General features: G+C 58.7%; 1 protein-coding gene across 7 annotated transcripts in view; it reads left to right on the forward strand.

The window, feature by feature from the left end:
- SLC52A2 (solute carrier family 52 member 2) overlaps positions 1-17,138 on the forward strand; it is a 76,907-nt gene that overhangs the window by 31,848 nt on the left and 27,921 nt on the right. For 2 of the 7 annotated variants that reach the window (XM_083145088.1, XM_083145089.1), the window contains 4 exons: positions 1,575-1,647; positions 5,066-5,143; positions 7,072-7,205; positions 14,098-14,956. In XM_083145088.1, the coding sequence (XP_083001214.1) occupies positions 5,097-5,143; positions 7,072-7,205; positions 14,098-14,956 (1,040 nt within the window). In that variant the 5' untranslated portion in view covers positions 1,575-1,647; positions 5,066-5,096. The remainder of the gene's footprint in view (positions 1-1,574; positions 1,648-5,065; positions 5,144-7,071; positions 7,206-14,097; positions 14,957-17,138) is intronic. The other 5 variants (XM_083145090.1, XM_083145092.1, XM_083145093.1 and 2 more) reach the window with 3 other exon arrangements.

The following is a 17,138-nucleotide window of genomic DNA, read 5'->3' on the forward strand; positions in this document are numbered from 1 at the left end:
TCTGTATAATGACTGCTGCTGGCTGGTACTCTGTATGGTGTAGTATATATGATACCTGGCGTCTGCTGTGCCACGTGGGCGCCTGTAACGCAGGGTTACTGAGATGTATCTGTATAATGACTGCTGCTGGCTGGTACTCTGTATGGTGTAGTATATATGATACCTGGCGTCTCCTGTGCCACGTGGGCGCCTGTAACGCAGGGTTAATGAGATTTATCTGTATAATGACTGCTGCTGGCTGGTACTCTGTATGGTGTAGTATATATGATACCTGGCGTCTCCTGTGCCACGTGGGCGCCTGTAACGCAGGGTTAATGAGATGTATCTGTATAATGACTGCTGCTGGCTGGTACTCTGTATGGTGTAGTATATATGATACCTGGCGTCTCCTGTGCCACGTGGGCGCCTGTAACGCAGGGTTACTGAGATGTATCTGTATAATGACTGCTGCTGGCTGGTACTCTGTATGGTGTAGTATATATGATACCTGGCGTCTCCTGTGCCACGTGGGCGCCTGTAACGCAGGGTTAATGAGATCTATCTGTATAATGACTGCTGCTGGCTGGTACTCTGTATGGTGTAGTATATATGATACCTGGCGTCTCCTGTGCCACGTGGGCGCCTGTAACGCAGGGTTACTGAGATGTATCTGTATAATGACTGCTGCTGGCTGGTACTCTGTATGGTGTGGTATATATGATACCTGGCGTCTCCTGTGCCACGTGGGCACCTGTAACGCAGGTTACTGAGATGTATCTGTATAATGACTGCTGCTGGCTGGTACTCTGTATGGTGTAGTATATATGATACCTGGCGTCTCCTGTGCCACGTGGGCGCCTGTAACGCAGGGTTACTGAGATGTATCTGTATAATGACTGCTGCTGGCTGGTACTCTGTATGGTGTGGTATATATGATACCTGGCGTCTCCTGTGCCACGTGGGCGCCTGTAACGCAGGGTTAATGAGATTTATCTGTATAATGACTGCTGCTGGCTGGTACTCTGTATGGTGTAGTATATATGATACCTGGCGTCTGCTGTGCCACGTGGGCACCTGTAACGCAGGGTTAATGAGATTTATCTGTATAATGACTGCTGCTGGCTGGTACTCTGTATGGTGTAGTATATATGATACCTGGCGTCTCCTGTGCCACGTGGGCGCCTGTAACGCAGTGTTACTGAGATGTATCTGTATAATGACTGCTGCTGGCTGGTACTCTGTATGGTGTGGTATATATGATACCTGGCGTCTGCTGTGCCACGTGGGCGCCTGTAACGCAGGGTTAATGAGATGTATCTGTATAATGACTGCTGCTGGCTGGTACTCTGTATGGTGTGGTATATATGATACCTGGCGTCTCCTGTGCCACGTGGGCGCCTGTAACGCAGGGTTAATGAGATGTATCTGTATAATGACTGCTGCTGGCTGGTACTCTGTATGGTGTAGTATATATGATACCTGGCGTCTGCTGTGCCACGTGGGCACCTGTAACGCAGGGTTAATGAGATTTATCTGTATAATGAGTTTATGGGCTTGTTGTGGCTGAGTGCGACCTTTGTGTAACTTTCCTGCAGTTTGTATGGAGGACGGAGAGGAATGATGGTCTGAGGTACGAGGTGCGGAACAGTCAGCCGAGGTGAGGGGACGGTAAGTGTCTCATAGCCCCCTTCTGTCTGTGTGTCACCCTGCACTGGGCGGGTCTCATAGCCCCCTTCTGTCTGTGTGTCACCCTGCACTGGGCGGGTCTCATAGCCCCCTTCTGTCTGTGTGTCACCCTGCACTGGGCGGGTCTCATAGCCCCCTTCTGTCTGTGTGTCGCCCTGCACTGGGCGGGTCTCATAGCCCCCTTCTGTCTGTGTGTCACCCTGCACTGGGCGGGTCTCATAGCCCCCTTCTGTCTGTGTGTCACCCTGCACTCTGCGGGTCTCATAGCCCCCTTCTGTCTGTGTGTCACCCTGCACTGGGCGGGTCTCATAGCCCCCTTCTGTCTGTGTGTCACCCTGCACTGGGCGGGTCTCATAGCCCCCTTCTGTCTGTGTGTCACCCTGCACTGGGCGGGTCTCATAGCCCCCTTCTGTCTGTGTGTCACCCTGCACTGGGCGGGTCTCATAGCCCCCTTCTGTCTGTGTGTCACCCTGCACTGGGCGGGTCTCATAGCACCCTTCTGTCTGTGTGTCACCCTGCACTGGGCGGGTCTCATAGCACCCTTCTGTCTGTGTGTCACCCTGCACTGGGCGGGTCTCATAGCCCCCTTCTGTCTGTGTGTCACCCTGCACTGGGCGGGTCTCATAGCCCCCTTCTGTCTGTGTCACCCTGCACTGGGCGGGTCTCATAGCCCCCTTCTGTCTGTGTCACCCTGCACTGGGCGGGTCTCATAGCCCCCTTCTGTCTGTGTGTCACTCTGCACTGGGCGGGTCTCATAGCCCCCTTCTGTCTGTGTGTCACCCTGCACTGGGCGGGTCTCATAGCCCCCTTCTGTCTGTGTGTCACCCTGCACTGGGCGGGTCTCATAGCCCCCTTCTGTCTGTGTGTCACCCTGCACTGGGCGGGTCTCATAGCCCCCTTCTGTCTGTGTGTCACCCTGCACTGGGCGGGTCTCATAGCCCCCTTCTGTCTGTGTGTCACCCTGCACTGGGCGGGTCTCATAGCCCCCTTCTGTCTGTGTGTCACCCTGCACTGGGCGGGTCTCATAGCCCCCTTCTGTCTGTGTCACCCTGCACTGGGCGGGTCTCATAGCCCCCTTCTGTCTGTGTGTCACCCTGCACTGGGCGGGTCTCATAGCCCCCTTCTGTCTGTCTGTGTGTCACCCTGCACTGGGCGGGTCTCATAGCCCCCTTCTGTCTGTGTCACCCTGCACTGGGTGGGTCTCCTAGCCCCCTTCTGTCTGTGTCACCCTGCACTGGGCGGGTCTCATAGCCCCCTACTGTCTGTGTGTCACCTTGCACTGGGCGGGTCTCATAGCCCCCTTCTGTCTGTGTCACCCTGCACTGGGCGGGTCTCATAGCCCCCTTCTGTCTGTGTGTCACCCTGCACTGGGCGGCTCTCATAGCCCCCTTCTGTCTGTGTCACCCTGCACTGGGCGGCTCTCATAGCCCCCTTCTGTCTGTGTGTCACCCTGCACTGGGCGGGTCTCATAGCCCCCTTCTGTCTGTGTGTCACCCTGCACTGGGCCGGTCTCATAGCCCCCTCCTGTCTGTGTGTCACCCTGCACTGGGCCGGTCTCATAGCCCCCTTCTGTCTGTGTGTCACCCTGCACTGGGCGGGTCTCATAGCCCCCTTCTGTCTGTGTGTCACCCTGCACTGGGCGGGTCTCATAGCCCCCTTCTGTCTGTGTGTCACCCTGCACTGGGCGGGTCTCCTAGCCCCCTTCTGTCTGTGTGTCACCCTGCACTGGGCGGGTCTCCTAGCCCTCTTCTGTCTGTGTGTCACCCTGCACTGGGCGGGTCTCATAGCCCCCTTCTGTCTGTGTCACCCTGCACTGGGCGGGTATCCTAGCCCCCTTCTGTCTGTGTCACCCTGCACTGGGCGGGTCTCATAGCCCCCTTCTGTCTGTGTCACCCTGCACTGGGCGGGTCTCATAGCCCCTTTCTGTCTGTGTGTCACCCTGCACTGGGCGGGTCTCATAGCCCCCTTCTGTCTGTGTGTCACCCTGCACTGGGCGGGTCTCATAGCCCCCTTCTGTCTGTGTGTCACCCTGCACTGGGCGGTCTCATAGCCCCCTTCTGTCTGTGTGTCACCCTGCACTGGGCGGGTCTCATAGCCCCCTTCTGTCTGTGTGTCACCCTGCACTGGGCGGGTCTCATAGCCCCCTTCTGTCTGTGTGTCACCCTGCACTGGGCGGGTCTCATAGCCCCCTTCTGTCTGTGTGTCACCCTGCACTGGGCGGGTCTCATAGCCCCCTTCTGTCTGTGTGTCACTTTGCACTGGGCGGGTCTCATAGCCCCCTTCTGTCTGTGTGTCACCCTGCACTGGGCGGGTCTCATAGCCCCCTTCTGTCTGTGTGTCACCCTGCACTGGGCGGGTCTCATAGCCCCCTTCTGTCTGTGTGTCACCCTGCACTGGGCGGGTCTCATAGCCCCCTTCTGTCTGTGTCACCCTGCACTGGGCGGGTCTCATAGCCCCCTTCTGTCTGTGTGTCACCCTGCACTGGGCGGGTCTCCTAGCCCCCTTCTGTCTGTGTCACCCTGCACTGGGCGGGTCTCATAGCCCCCTTCTGTCTGTGTGTCACCCTGCACTGGGCGGGTCTCATAGCCCCCTTCTGTCTGTGTGTCACCCTGCACTGGGCGGGTCTCATAGCCCCCTTCTGTCTGTGTGTCACCCTGCACTGGGCGGGTCTCATAGCCCCCTTTGTCTGTGTGTCACCCTGCACTGGGCGGGTCTCATAGCCCCCTTCTGTCTGTGTCACTCTGCACTGGGCGGTCTCATAGCCCCCTTCTGTCTGTGTGTCACCCTGCACTGGGCGGGTCTCATAGCCCCCTTCTGTCTGAGTCACCCTGCACTGGGCGGGTCTCATAGCCCCCTCCTGTCTGTGTGTCACCTTGCACTGGGCGGGTCTCATAGCCCCCTTCTGTCTGTGTCACCCTGCACTGGGCGGGTCTCATAGCCCCCTTCTGTCTGTGTCACCCTGCACTGGGCGGGTCTCATAGCCCCCTACTGTCTGTGTGTCACCCTGCACTGGGCCGGTCTCATAGCCCCCTCCTGTCTGTGTGTCACCCTGCACTGGGCGGGTCTCATAGCCCCCTTCTGTCTGTGTCACCCTGCACTGGGCGGGTCTCATAGCCCCCTTCTGTCTGTGTGTCACCCTGCACTGGGCGGGTCTCATAGCCCCCTTCTGTCTGTGTGTCACCCTGCACTGGGCGGGTCTCATAGCCCCCTTCTGTCTGTGTGTCACCCTGCACTGGGCGGGTCTCATAGCCCCCTTCTGTCTGTGTGTCGCACTGGGCCGGTCTCATAGCCCCCTCCTGTCTGTGTGTCACCCTGCACTGGGCGGGTCTCATAGCCCCCTTCTGTCTGTGTGTCACCCTGCACTGGGCGGGTCTCATAGCCCCTTCTGTATATTTTTTAGATACTGACATTTCTCCACACTGAGAAAGTTGATGACTCAGGAGAAGGATCCTCTTATTCGTAACATTGTACAACTCAGGTCATTAATATACATTGTCTGTGCTGGGTGGTATGAGGTGGCACTGTGTGGGCAGGGTGGTACGAGGTGGCACTGTGTGAACAGGGTGGTACGAGAGGGCACTGTGTGTGCAGGGTGGTACGAGGTGGTGCTTTTGTGAGTAGGGTGGTACGAGGTTGCACTCTGTGAGCAGGGTGGTACGAGGTGGTGCTTTTGTGAGTAGGGTGGTACGAGGTTGCACTCTGTGAGCAGGGTGGTACGAGGTGGTGCTTTTGTGAGTAGGGTGGTACGAGGTGGCACTGTGTGAGTAGGGTGGTACGAGGTGCTGATGTGTGAGTGGGGCGTTACGAGGTGGCGCTGTGTGAGCAGGGTGGTGCGAGGTGGCGCTGTAAGTAGGGTGGTACGAGGTTGCACTCTGTGAGCAGGGTGGTACGAGGTGGTGCTTTTGTGAGTAAGGTGGTACGAGGTGGCACTGTGTGAGTAGGGTGGTACGAGGTGGTGATGTGTGAGCAGGGTGGTAAGAGGTGGCGCTGTTAGTAGGGTGGTACGAGGTGGCACTGTGTGAACAGGGTGGTACGAGAGGGCACTGTGTGGGCAAGGTGGTACGAGGGGGTGATGTGTGAGTAAGGTGGTACGAGGTGGAGCTGTGTGAGTATGGTGGTACGAGGTGGCGCTGTGTGAGTAGGGTGGTACGAGATGCTGATGTGTGAGTGGGTGAGGTGGCGCTGTGTGAGCAGGGTGGTGCGAGGTGGCGCTGTGAGTAGGGTGGTACGAGGTTGCACTCTGTGAGCAGGGTGGTACGAGGTGGTGCTTTTGTGAGTAGGGTGGTACAAGGTGGCGCTGTGAGTAGGTTGGTATGAGGTGGTGATGTGTGAGTAGGGTGGTACGAGGTGGCACTGTGTGAGTAGGGTGGTACGAGGTGGTGATGTGTGAGCAGGGTGGTAAGAGGTGGCGCTGTTAGTAGGGTGGTACGAGGTGGCACTGTGTGAGTAGGGTGGTACGAGGGGGTGATGTGTGAGTAGGGTGGTACGAGGAGGTGATGTGTGAACGGGGTGGTACGAGGGGGTGATGTGTGAGTAGGGTGGTACGAGGGGGCGCTGTGTGAACGGGGTGGTACGAGGGGGTGATGTGTGAGTAGGGTGGTACGAGGTGGTGATGTGTGAGCAGGGTGGTATGAGGTGGCGCTGTGTGAGTAGGGTGGTACGAGGAGGTGATGTGTGCGTAGGGTGGTACGAGGGGGTGATGTGTGAGCAGGGTGGTACGAGGGGGTGATGTGTGAGTAAGGTGGTATGAGGGGGTGATGTGTGAGTAGGGTGATACGAGGAGGTGATGTGTGAGCAGGGTGGTATGAGGAGGTGATGTGTGAGCAGGGTGGTACGAGGTGGTACTGTGTGAGTAGGGTGGTACTAGGGGGAGATGTGTGAGCAGGGTGGTACGAGGTGGTGATGTGTGAGTAGGGTGTTACAAGGTGGTGATGTGTGAGTAGGGTGGTACGAGGTGGCGCTGTGAGTAGAGTGGAACGAGGTGGCGCTGTGTGAGTAGGGTGGTACGAGGTGGCGCTGTGTGAGTAGGGTGGTACGAGGTGGCGCTGTGTGAGTAGGGTGGTACGAGGTGGTGATGTGTGAGTAGGGTGGTACGAGGTGGCGCTGTGAGTAGGGTGGTACGAGGGGGTGATGTGTGAGTAGGGTGGTACGAAGGGGTGATGTGTGAGTAGGGTGGTACGAGGTGGCGCTGTGTGAGTAGGGTGGTACGAGGTAGCGCTGTGTGAGTAGGGTGGTACGAGGTGGCGCTGTGTGAGTAGAGTGGTACGAAGGGGTGATGTGTGAGTATGGTGGTACGAGGGGGCGCTGTGTGAGCAGGGTGGTACGAGGGGGCGCTGTGTGAGCAGGGTGGTACGAGGTGGTGTGAGCGGGCGGTGTATAATATACTATTTTCTTGTTCCCGCGCAGAGCCCAGGACATGGAGGCGACTGGCCGCGCACTCGTCACACATGCCCTTGTGGCCCTATTTGGCATGGGCTCCTGGGTGTCGGTGAACTCCCTGTGGGTGGAGCTTCCAGTAGTTGTGAATGAGCTTCCAGAAGGTGCGTCTCATGTGTAAACTAGAACAGGACCCCACCCAGCCCCATACATACTGAGGACCACTGCTCCCTGTAGGGTGACAGAGCGGAGCAGTAGCAGAGCATTGTGCGAGGACCACTGCTCCCTGCATAGACTGTAGGGTGACAGAGCGGAGCAGTAACAGAACGTTGTGCGAGGACCACTGCTCCCAGCATAGACTGTAGGGTGACAGAGCGAGCAGTAACAGAGCGTTGTGCGAGGACCACTGCTCCCAGCATAGACTGTAGGGTGACAGAGCGGAGCAGTAGCAGAGCGTTGTGCGAGGACCACTGCTCCCTGCATAGACTGTAGGGTGACTGAGCGGAGCAGTAGCAGAGCGTTGTGTGAGGACTACTGCTCCCAGCATAGACTGTAGGGTACAGAGCGGAGCAGTAGCAGAGCGATGTGCGAGGACCACTGTTCCCAGCATAGACTGTAGGGTGACTGAGCGGAGCAGTAGCAGAGCGTTGTGCAAGGACCACTGCTCCCAGCATAGACTGTAGGGTGACAGAGCGGAGCAGTAGCAGAGCGTTGTGCGAGGACTACTGCTCCCAGCATAGACTGTAGGGTGACAGAGCGGAGCAGTATCAGACTACTGCTCCCAGCATAGACTGTAGGGTGACTGAGCGGAGCAGTAGCAGAGCGTTGTGCGAGGAGCACTGCTCCCAGCATAGACTGTAGGGTGACAGAGCGGAGCAGTAGCAGAGCGTTGTGCAAGGACTACTGCTCCCAGCATAGACTGTAGGGTGACAGAGCGGAGCAGTAGCAGAGCGTTGTGTGAGGACTACTGCTCCCAGCATAGACTGTAGGGTGACGGAGCGGAGCAGTAGCAGAGCGTTGTGCGAGGACTACTGCTCCCAGCATAGACTGTAGGGTGACAGAGCGGAGCAGTAGCAGAGCGTTGTGCAAGGACTACTGCTCCCAGCATAGACTGTAGGGTGACTGAGCGGAGCAGTAGCAGAGCGTTGTGCAAGGACTACTGCTCCCAGCATAGACTGTAGGGTGACAGAGCGGAGCAGTAGCAGAGCGTTGTGCGAGGACCACTGCTCCCTGCATAGACTGTAGGGTGACTGAGCGGAGCAGTAGCAGAGCGTTGTGCGAGGACCACTGCTCCCAGCATAGACTGTAGGGTGACTGAGCGGAGCAGTAGCAGAGCGTTGTGTGAGGACTACTGCTCCCAGCATAGACTGTAGGGTACAGAGCGGAGCAGTAGCAGAGCGATGTGCGAGGACCACTGTTCCCAGCATAGACTGTAGGGTGACTGAGCGGAGCAGTAGCAGAGCGTTGTGCAAGGACCACTGCTCCCAGCATAGACTGTCGGGTGACAGAGCGGAGCAGTAGCAGAGCGTTGTGCAAGGACTACTGCTCCCAGCATAGACTGTAGGGTGACAGAGCGGAGCAGTATCAGAGCGTTGTGCGAGGACTACTGCTCCCAGCATAGACTGTAGGGTGACTGAGCGGAGCAGTAGCAGAGCGTTGTGTGAGGAGCACTGCTCCCAGCATAGACTGTAGGGTGACAGAGCGGAGCAGTAGCAGAGCGTTGTGCAAGGACTACTGCTCCCAGCATAGACTGTAGGGTGACTGAGCGGAGCAGTAGCAGAGCGTTGTGCAAGGACTACTGCTCCCAGCATAGACTGTAGGGTGACAGAGCGGAGCAGTAGCAGAGCGTTGTGTGAGGACTACTGCTCCCAGCATAGACTGTAGGGTGACGGAGCGGAGCAGTAGCAGAGCGTTGTGCGAGGACCACTGTTCCCAGCATAGACTGTAGGGTGACAGAGCGGAGCAGTAGCAGAGCGTTGTGCAAGGACTACTGCTCCCAGCATAGACTGTAGGGTGACTGAGCGGAGCAGTAGCAGAGCGTTGTGTGAGGACTACTGCTCCCAGCATAGACTGTAGGGTGACAGAGCGGAGCAGTAGCAGAGCGTTGTGTGAGGACTACTGCTCCCAGCATAGACTGTAGGGTGACGGAGCGGAGCAGTAGCAGAGCGTTGTGCGAGGACCACTGTTCCCAGCATAGACTGTAGGGTGACAGAGCGGAGCAGTAGCAGAGCGATGTGCGAGGACCACAGCTCCCAGCATAGACTGTAGGGTGACAGAGCGGAGCAGTAGCAGAGCGTTGTGCGAGGACCACTTTTCCCAGCATAGACTGTAGGGTGACAGAGCGGAGCAGTAACAGAGCGTTGTGCGAGGACCACTGCTCCCAGCATAGACTGTAGGGTGACAGAGCGGAGCAGTAGCAGAGCGTTGTGCGAGGACCACTGCTCCCAGCATTGACTGTAGGGTGACAGAGCGGAGCAGTAGCAGAGCGTAGTGCGAGGACCACTGCTCCCAGCATAGACTGTAGGGTGACAGAGCGGAGCAGTAGCAGAGCGTTGTGCGAGGACCACTGCTCCCAGCATAGACTGTAGGGTGACAGAGCAGAGCAGTAACAGAGCGTTTTGCGAGGACCACTGCTCCCAGCATAGACTGTAGGGTGACAGAGCAGAGCAGTAGCAGAGCGTTGTGCGAGGACCACTGCTCCTAGCATAGACTGTAGGGTGACAGAGCGGAGCACTAGCAGAGCGATGTGCAAGGACCACTGCTCCCAGCATAGACTGTAGGGTGACAGAGCGGAGCAGTAGCAGAGCGTTGTGCGAGGACCACTGCTCCCAGCATAGACTGTAGGGTGACAGCGGAGCAGTATCAGAGCGTTGTGCGAGGACCACTGCTCCCAGCATAGACTGTAGGGTGACAGCGGAGCAGTAGCAGAGCGATGTGCGAGGACCACTGCTCCCAGCATAGACTGTAGGGTGACAGAGCGGAGCAGTAGCAGAGCGTTGTGCGAGGACCACTGCTCCCAGCATAGACTGTAGGGTGACAGAGCGGAGCAGTAGCAGAGCGTTGTGCGAGGACCACTGCTCCCAGCATAGACTGTAGGGTGACAGAGCGGAGCAGTAGCAGAGCGTTGTGCGAGGACCACTGCTCCCAGCATAGACTGTAGGGTGACAAAGGGGAGCAGTAGGAGAGCGATGTGCGAGGACCACTGCTCCCAGCATAGACTGTAGGGTGACAGAGCGTAGCAGTAGCAGAGCGATGTGCGAGGACCACTGCTCCCAGCATAGACTGTAGGGTGACAGAGCGGACTAGTAGGAGAGCATTGTGCGAGGACCACTGCTCCCAGCATAGACTGTAGGGTGACAGAGCGGAGCACTAGCAGAGCGATGTGCGAGGACTACTGCTCCCAGCATAGACTGTAGGGTGACTGAGCGGAGCAGTAGCAGAGCGTTGTGCGAGGACCACTGCTCCCAGCATAGACTGTAGGGTGACAGAGCGGAGCAGTAGCAGAGCGTTGTGCGAGGACCACTGCTCTCAGCATAGACTGTAGGGTGACAGCGGAGCAGTAGCAGAGCGTTGTGCGAGGACCACTGCTCCCAGCATAGACTGTAGGGTGACAGAGCGGAGCAGTAGCAGAGTGTTGTGCGAGGACCACTGCTCCCAGCATAGACTGTAGGGTGACAGAGCGGAGCAGTAACAGAGCATTGTGCGAGGACCACTGCTCCCAGCATAGACTGTAGGGTGACAGAGCGGAGCACTAGCAGAGCGATGTGCGAGGACCACTGCTCCCAGCATAGACTGTAGGGTGACTGAGCGGAGCAGTAGCAGAGCGATGTGCGAGGACCACTGCTCCCAGCATAGACTGTAGGGTGACAGAGCGGAGCAGTAGCAGAGCGTTGTGCGAGGACCACTGCTCCCAGCATAGACTGTAGGGTGACAGAGCGGAGCAGTAGCAGAGCGTTGTGCGAGGACCACTGCTCCCTGCATAGACTGTAGGGTGACTGAGCGGAGCAGTAGCAGAGCGTTGTGCGAGGACCACTGCTCCCTGCATAGACTGTAGGGTGACTGAGCGGAGCAGTAGCAGAGCGTTGTGCGAGGACCACTGCTCCCTGCATAGACTGTAGGGTGACAGAGCGGAGCAGTAACAGAGCATTGTGCGAGGACCACTGCTCCCAGCATAGACTGTAGGGTGACAGAGCGGAGCACTAGCAGAGCGATGTGCGAGGACCACTGCTCCCAGCATAGACTGTAGGGTGACTGAGCGGAGCAGTAGCAGAGCGATGTGCGAGGACCACTGCTCCCAGCATAGACTGTAGGGTGACAGAGCGGAGCAGTAGCAGAGCGTTGTGCGAGGACCACTGCTCTCAGCATAGACTGTAGGGTGACAGAGCGGAGCAGTAGCAGAGCGTTGTGCGAGGACCACTGCTCTCAGCATAGACTGTAGGGTGACAGCGGAGCAGTAGCAGAGCGTTGTGCGAGGACCACTGCTCCCAGCATAGACTGTAGGGTGACAGAGCGGAGCAGTAGCAGAGTGTTGTGCAAGGACCACTGCTCCCAGCATAGACTGTAGGGTGACAGAGCGGAGCAGTAACAGAGCGTTGTGCGAGGTCCACTGCTCCCAGCATAGACTGTAGGGTGACAGCGGAGCAGTAGCAGAGCGTTGTGCGAGGACCACTTGTCCCAGCATAGACTGTAGGGTGACAGAGCGGAGCAGTAGCAGAGCGTTGTGCGAGGACCACTTGTCCCAGCATAGACTGTAGGGTGACAGAGCGGAGCAGTAGCAGAGCGTTGTGCGAGGACCACTGCTCCCAGCATAGACTGTAGGGTGACAGAGCGGCGCAGTAGCAGAGCGTTGTGCGAGGACCACTGATCCCAGCATAGACTGTAGGGTGACTGAGCGGAGCAGTAGCAGAGCGTTGTGCGAGGACCACTGATCCCAGCATAGACTGTAGGGTGACTGAGCGGAGCAGTAGCAGAGCGTTGTGCAAGGACCACTGGTCCCAGCATAGACTGTAGGGTGACAGAGCGGAGCAGTAACAGAGCGTTGTGCGAGGACCACTGCTCCCAGCATAGACTGTAGGGTGACAGAGCGGAGCAGTAGCAGAGCATTGTGCGAGGACCACTGCTCCCAGCATAGACTGTAGGGTGACAGAGCGGAGCAGTAACAGAGCATTGTGCGAGGACCACTGCTCCCAGCATAGACTGTAGGGTGACAGGGCGGAGCAGGAGCAAAGTGTGGATTACCATACTGTAGTTATTGTGATTATAGAAATGATATAATACTAGTTAGAAGCCCGTCGTATATACTACAGATTGATTCTGGAAGGTGCAGTACTGCAGGCTGCAACTAGGTGGCAATGTGCTACCAATTGTTGCGTCCCCTCCACATACTCTATATATGATCACGTGTAGCTCACCCCTGCGTTCTCTCTATATGATCGCGTGTAGCTCACCCCTGCGCTCTCTGTGTATGATTGTGTGTAGCTCACCCCTGCGCGCTCTCTGTATGATCACGTGAAGCTCACCCTGTACTCTCTTTGTATGATCACGTGTAGCGAGGACGCTCTCTGTATGATCACGTGTAGCTCACCCTGTACTCTCTCTGTATTATCGTGTGTAGCTCACCCCTGCGCTCTCTCTGTATGATCGTGTGTAGCTCACCCCTGGGCTCTCTGTGTATGATCACGTGTAGCTCACCCCTGCGCTCTCTGTATGATCACCTGTAGCTCACCCTGTACTCTCTCTGTATGATCACGTGTAGCTCACCCCTGCGCTCTCTGTATGATCACATGTAGCTCACCCCTGCGCTCTCTGTGTATGATCGCGTGTAGCTCACCCCTGCGCGCTCTCTGTATGATCACGTGTAGCTCACCCCTGCGCGCTCTCTGTATGATCACGTGTAGCTCACCCCTGCGCTCTCTCTGTATGATCGCGTGTAGCTCACCCCTGTGCTCTCTGTATTATCGTGTGTAGCTCACCCCTGCGCTCTCTCTGTATGATCACCCGTAGCTCACCCCTGCGCTCTCTCTGTATGATCGCGTGTAGCTCACCCCTGCGCGCTCTCTCTGTATGATCGCGTGTAGCTCACCCCTGCGCTCTCTGTATGATCGTGTAGCTCACCCCTGCGCTCTCTGTATGATCGCGTGTAGCTCACCCCTGCGCTCTCTCTGTATGATCACCTGTAGATTACCCCTGCACTCTCTCTGTATGATCACCCGTAGCTCACCCCTGAGCTCTCTCTGTATGATCACGTGTAGCTCACCCCAGCGCTCTCTCTGTATGATTGCGTGTAGCTCACCCCTGCGCTCTCTGTATGATCGTGTGTAGCTCACCCCTGCGCTCTCTGTATGATCGCCTGTAGCTTACCCCTGCGCTCTCTCTGTATGATCCTGTGTAGCTCACCCCTGCACTCTCTCTGTATGATCACCCGTAGCTCACCCCTGAGCTCTATCTGTATGATCGCGTGTAGCTCACCCCTGCGCTCTCTCTGTATGATCGCGTGTAGCTCACCCCTGCGCTCTCTGTATGATCGTGTGTAGCTCACCCCTGCGCTCTCTGTATGATCGCCTGTAGCTCACCCCTGCGATCTCTCTGTATGATTGCGTGTAGCTCACCCCTGCGCTCTCTCTGTATGATCACCTGAAGCTCACCCCTGCGCTCTCTCTGTATGATCGCCTGTAGCTCACCCCTGCGCTCTCTCTGTATGATCGCCTGTAGCTCACCCCTGCGCTCTCTCTGTATGATCACCTGTAGCTCACCTCTGCGCTCTCTGTATGATCACCTGTAGCTCACCCCTGCGCTCTCTCTCTGTATGATGGCCTGTAGCTCACCCCTGCTCTCTCTGTATGATCGCGTGTAGCTCACCCCTGCGCTCTCTCTGTATGATCACCTGTAGCTCACCCCTGCACTCTCTCTGTATGATCACCTGTAGCTCACCCCTGCTCTCTCTGTATGATCGCGTGTAGCTCACCCCTGCGCTCTCTCTGTATGATCACCTGTAGCTCACCCCTGCACTCCCTGTATGTAACACTTGATAATAACACGCATACCTTTCTCCCCCAGGTTGGAACCTGCCCGCCTACCTCACCGTACTCATTGCCTTAGGGAACATTGGCCCCCTGGCGGTCACTCTGAGTCACCGCTTGTGCCCTCCTGGCCGGGTTTCTGAGCCATGGCTGATCCGCTCCATACATGGCGTGAGCCTCTTGGCGGCGGCCTTCCTGGCTGTGTTCTGGAACCGGCGTGTGCTTGTGACTGGCGAGGAGCGCAGCGTGGCGTACCTGCTCCTGGCGTATCTGCTGGCTCTGGGCTGTTGTACCTCTAACGTCACCTTCCTGCCCTTCATGTTCCGCTTCCCGCAGCAGTACGTGCGCAGTTTCTTCATTGGGCAGGGCCTCAGTGCGCTGTTTCCCTGCGTGTTGGCCCTGGGGCAGGGCGTAGGGAGACTCGAGTGCAGGAACAACACCTATAACAATGCCACCGAGCCCCACTACATGCCCATAAACTTCTCGGCCTCCTCCTACTTCTGGGGACTCTTCTCTCTGCTCGCCATCTCCGCACTGGCATTTGCCATCCTGCTCATCTGGCATAAAAGAGGCCAAAAAGAATCCGAGCAAGAACTTGGGGTGGGGACAGTTCCCCAGGACGGGGAGAGGTCCGAGGACTCCAATCCCCTGAGAAGCCCTGAGGAGGAGAAGGCGCGGGACCCTGTGCAAGTTGAGGTGCGGACATTCTGGACATCCCGTAATATCTACCTGCTGGTTCTCCTTGGAGTGTCCAATGCCCTGAGCAATGGGGTGTTACCTTCAGTACAGACCTACAGCTGCTTACCCTACGGGGCCGATGCCTACCACCTGTCAGTCATTCTGAGCAACATTGCCAATCCAGCCGCCTGCTTCATCGCCATGTGTGTCCTGTGCAGGTGAGGAGGATGGGCGGACGCTGGGGTGGGAGGTGGGTAGTAGGAGGAGTAAGAGGTGGGTAGTCAGGAGGGGCGGACGCTGGGGTGGTCGGTGGGTAGTCAGGACGGGCAGACACTGGGGTGGTCGGTGGGTAGTCAGGAGGGGCGGACGCTGGAGTGGGAGGTGGGTAGTGAGGAGGAGCGGACGCTGGGGTGGGAGGTGGGTAGTCAGGAGGGGCGGACGCTGGAGTGGGTAGTCAGGACGGGCGGACGCTGGGGTGGTCGGCGGGTAGTCAGGACGGGCGGACGCTTGGGTGGGAGGTGAGTAGTCAGGACGGGCGGACGCTGGGGTGGGAGGTGGGTAGTCAGGGCGGGCGGACGCTGGAGTGGGAGGTGGGTAGTCAGGTCGGCCAGACGCTGGGGTGGGAGGTGGGTAGTTAGGAGGGGCGGACGCTGGAGTGGGAGATGGGTAGTCAGGAAGGGCGGGAGGTAGGTAGTCAGGACGGGCGGACGCTGGAGTGGTAGGTAGGTAGTCAGGACGGGCGGACGCTGGGGTGGTCGGTGGGTAGTCAGGACAGGCGGACGCTGGAGTGGGAGGTGGGTAGTAGGAGGAGTAAGAGGTGGGTAGTCAGGAGGGGCGGACGCTGGGGTGGTCGGTGGGTAGTCAGGACGGGCAGACACTGGGGTGGTCGGTGGGTAGTCAGGAGGGGCGGACGCTGGAGTGGGAGGTGGGTAGTGAGGAGGAGCGGACGCTGGGGTGGGAGGTGGGTAGTCAGGAGGGGCGGACGCTGGAGTGGGTAGTCAGGACGGGCGGACGCTGGGGTGGTCGGCGGGTAGTCAGGACGGGCGGACGCTTGGGTGGGAGGTGAGTAGTCAGGACGGGCGGACGCTGGGTTGGGAGGTGGGTAGTCAGGGCGGGCGGACGCTGGAGTGGGAGGTGGGTAGTCAGGTCGGCCAGACGCTGGGGTGGGAGGTGGGTAGTCAGGAGGGGCGGGAGGTAGGTAGTCAGGACGGGCGGACGCTGGAGTGGTAGGTAGGTAGTCAGGACGGGCGGACGCTGGGGTGGTCGGTGGGTAGTCAGGACAGGCGGACGCTGGAGTGGGAGGTGGGTAGTCAGGAGGGGCGGACGCTGGGGTGGTCGGTGGGTAGTCAGGACGGGCAGACACTGGGGTGGTCGGTGGGTAGTCAGGAGGGGCGGACGCTGGAGTGGGAGGTGGGTAGTCAGGAGGGGCGGACGCTGGGGTGGGAGGTGGGTAGTCAGGAGGGGCGGACGCTGGAGTGGTCGGCGGGTAGTCAGGACGGGCGGACGCTGGAGTGGGAGGTGGGTAGTCAGGAGGGGGGGACGCTGGAGTGGGAGGTGGGTAGTCAGGAGGGGCGGACGCTGGGGTGGTCGGTGGGTAGTCAGGACGGGCAGACACTGGGGTGGTCGGTGGGTAGTCAGGACGGGCAGTAGGTAGTTAGTCAGGACGGGCGGACGCTGGGATGGTCGGTGGGTAGTCAGGATAGGCAGACGCTGGAGTGGGAGGTAGGTAGTCAGGACGGGCGGATGCTGGGGTGGTCGGTGGGTAGTCAGGAGGGGCAGATGCTGAGGTGGTCGGTGGGTAGTCAGGACGGGCAGAAGCTGGGGTGGGAGGTGGGTAGTAAGGACGGGCGGGAGGTAGGTAGTCAGGGCGGGCGGACGCTGGGGTGGTCGGTGGGTAGTCAGGACAGGCAGACGCTGGGGTGGGAGGTGGGTAGTCAGGAGGAGTAAGAGGTGGGTAGTCAGGAGGGGTGGACGCTGGGGTGGGAGGTGGGTAGTCAGGTCGGCCAGACGCTGGGGTGGGAGATGGGTAGTCAGGAAGGGCGGGAGGTAGGTAGTCGGGACGGGCGGACGCTGGGGTGGTCGGTGGGTAGTCAGGACAGGCAGACGCTGGAGTGGGAGGTGGGTAGTCAGGAGGGGGGGACGCTGGAGTGGGAGGTGGGTAGTCAGGAGGGGCGGACGCTGGGGTGGTCGGTGGGTAGTCAGGACGGGCAGACACTGGGGTGGTCGGTGGGTAGTCAGGACGGGCAGTAGGTAGTTAGTCAGGACGGGCGGACGCTGGGATGGTCGGTGGGTAGTCAGGATAGGCAGACGCTGGAGTGGGAGGTAGGTAGTCAGGACGGGCGGATGCTGGGGTGGTCGGTGGGTAGTCAGGAGGGGCGGATGCTGAGGTGGTCGGTGGGT

Source organism: Crinia signifera, chromosome 5 (assembly GCF_055691185.1).
Source record: "Crinia signifera chromosome 5, ASM5569118v1, whole genome shotgun sequence".
Taxonomy (NCBI): domain Eukaryota; kingdom Metazoa; phylum Chordata; class Amphibia; order Anura; family Myobatrachidae; genus Crinia; species Crinia signifera.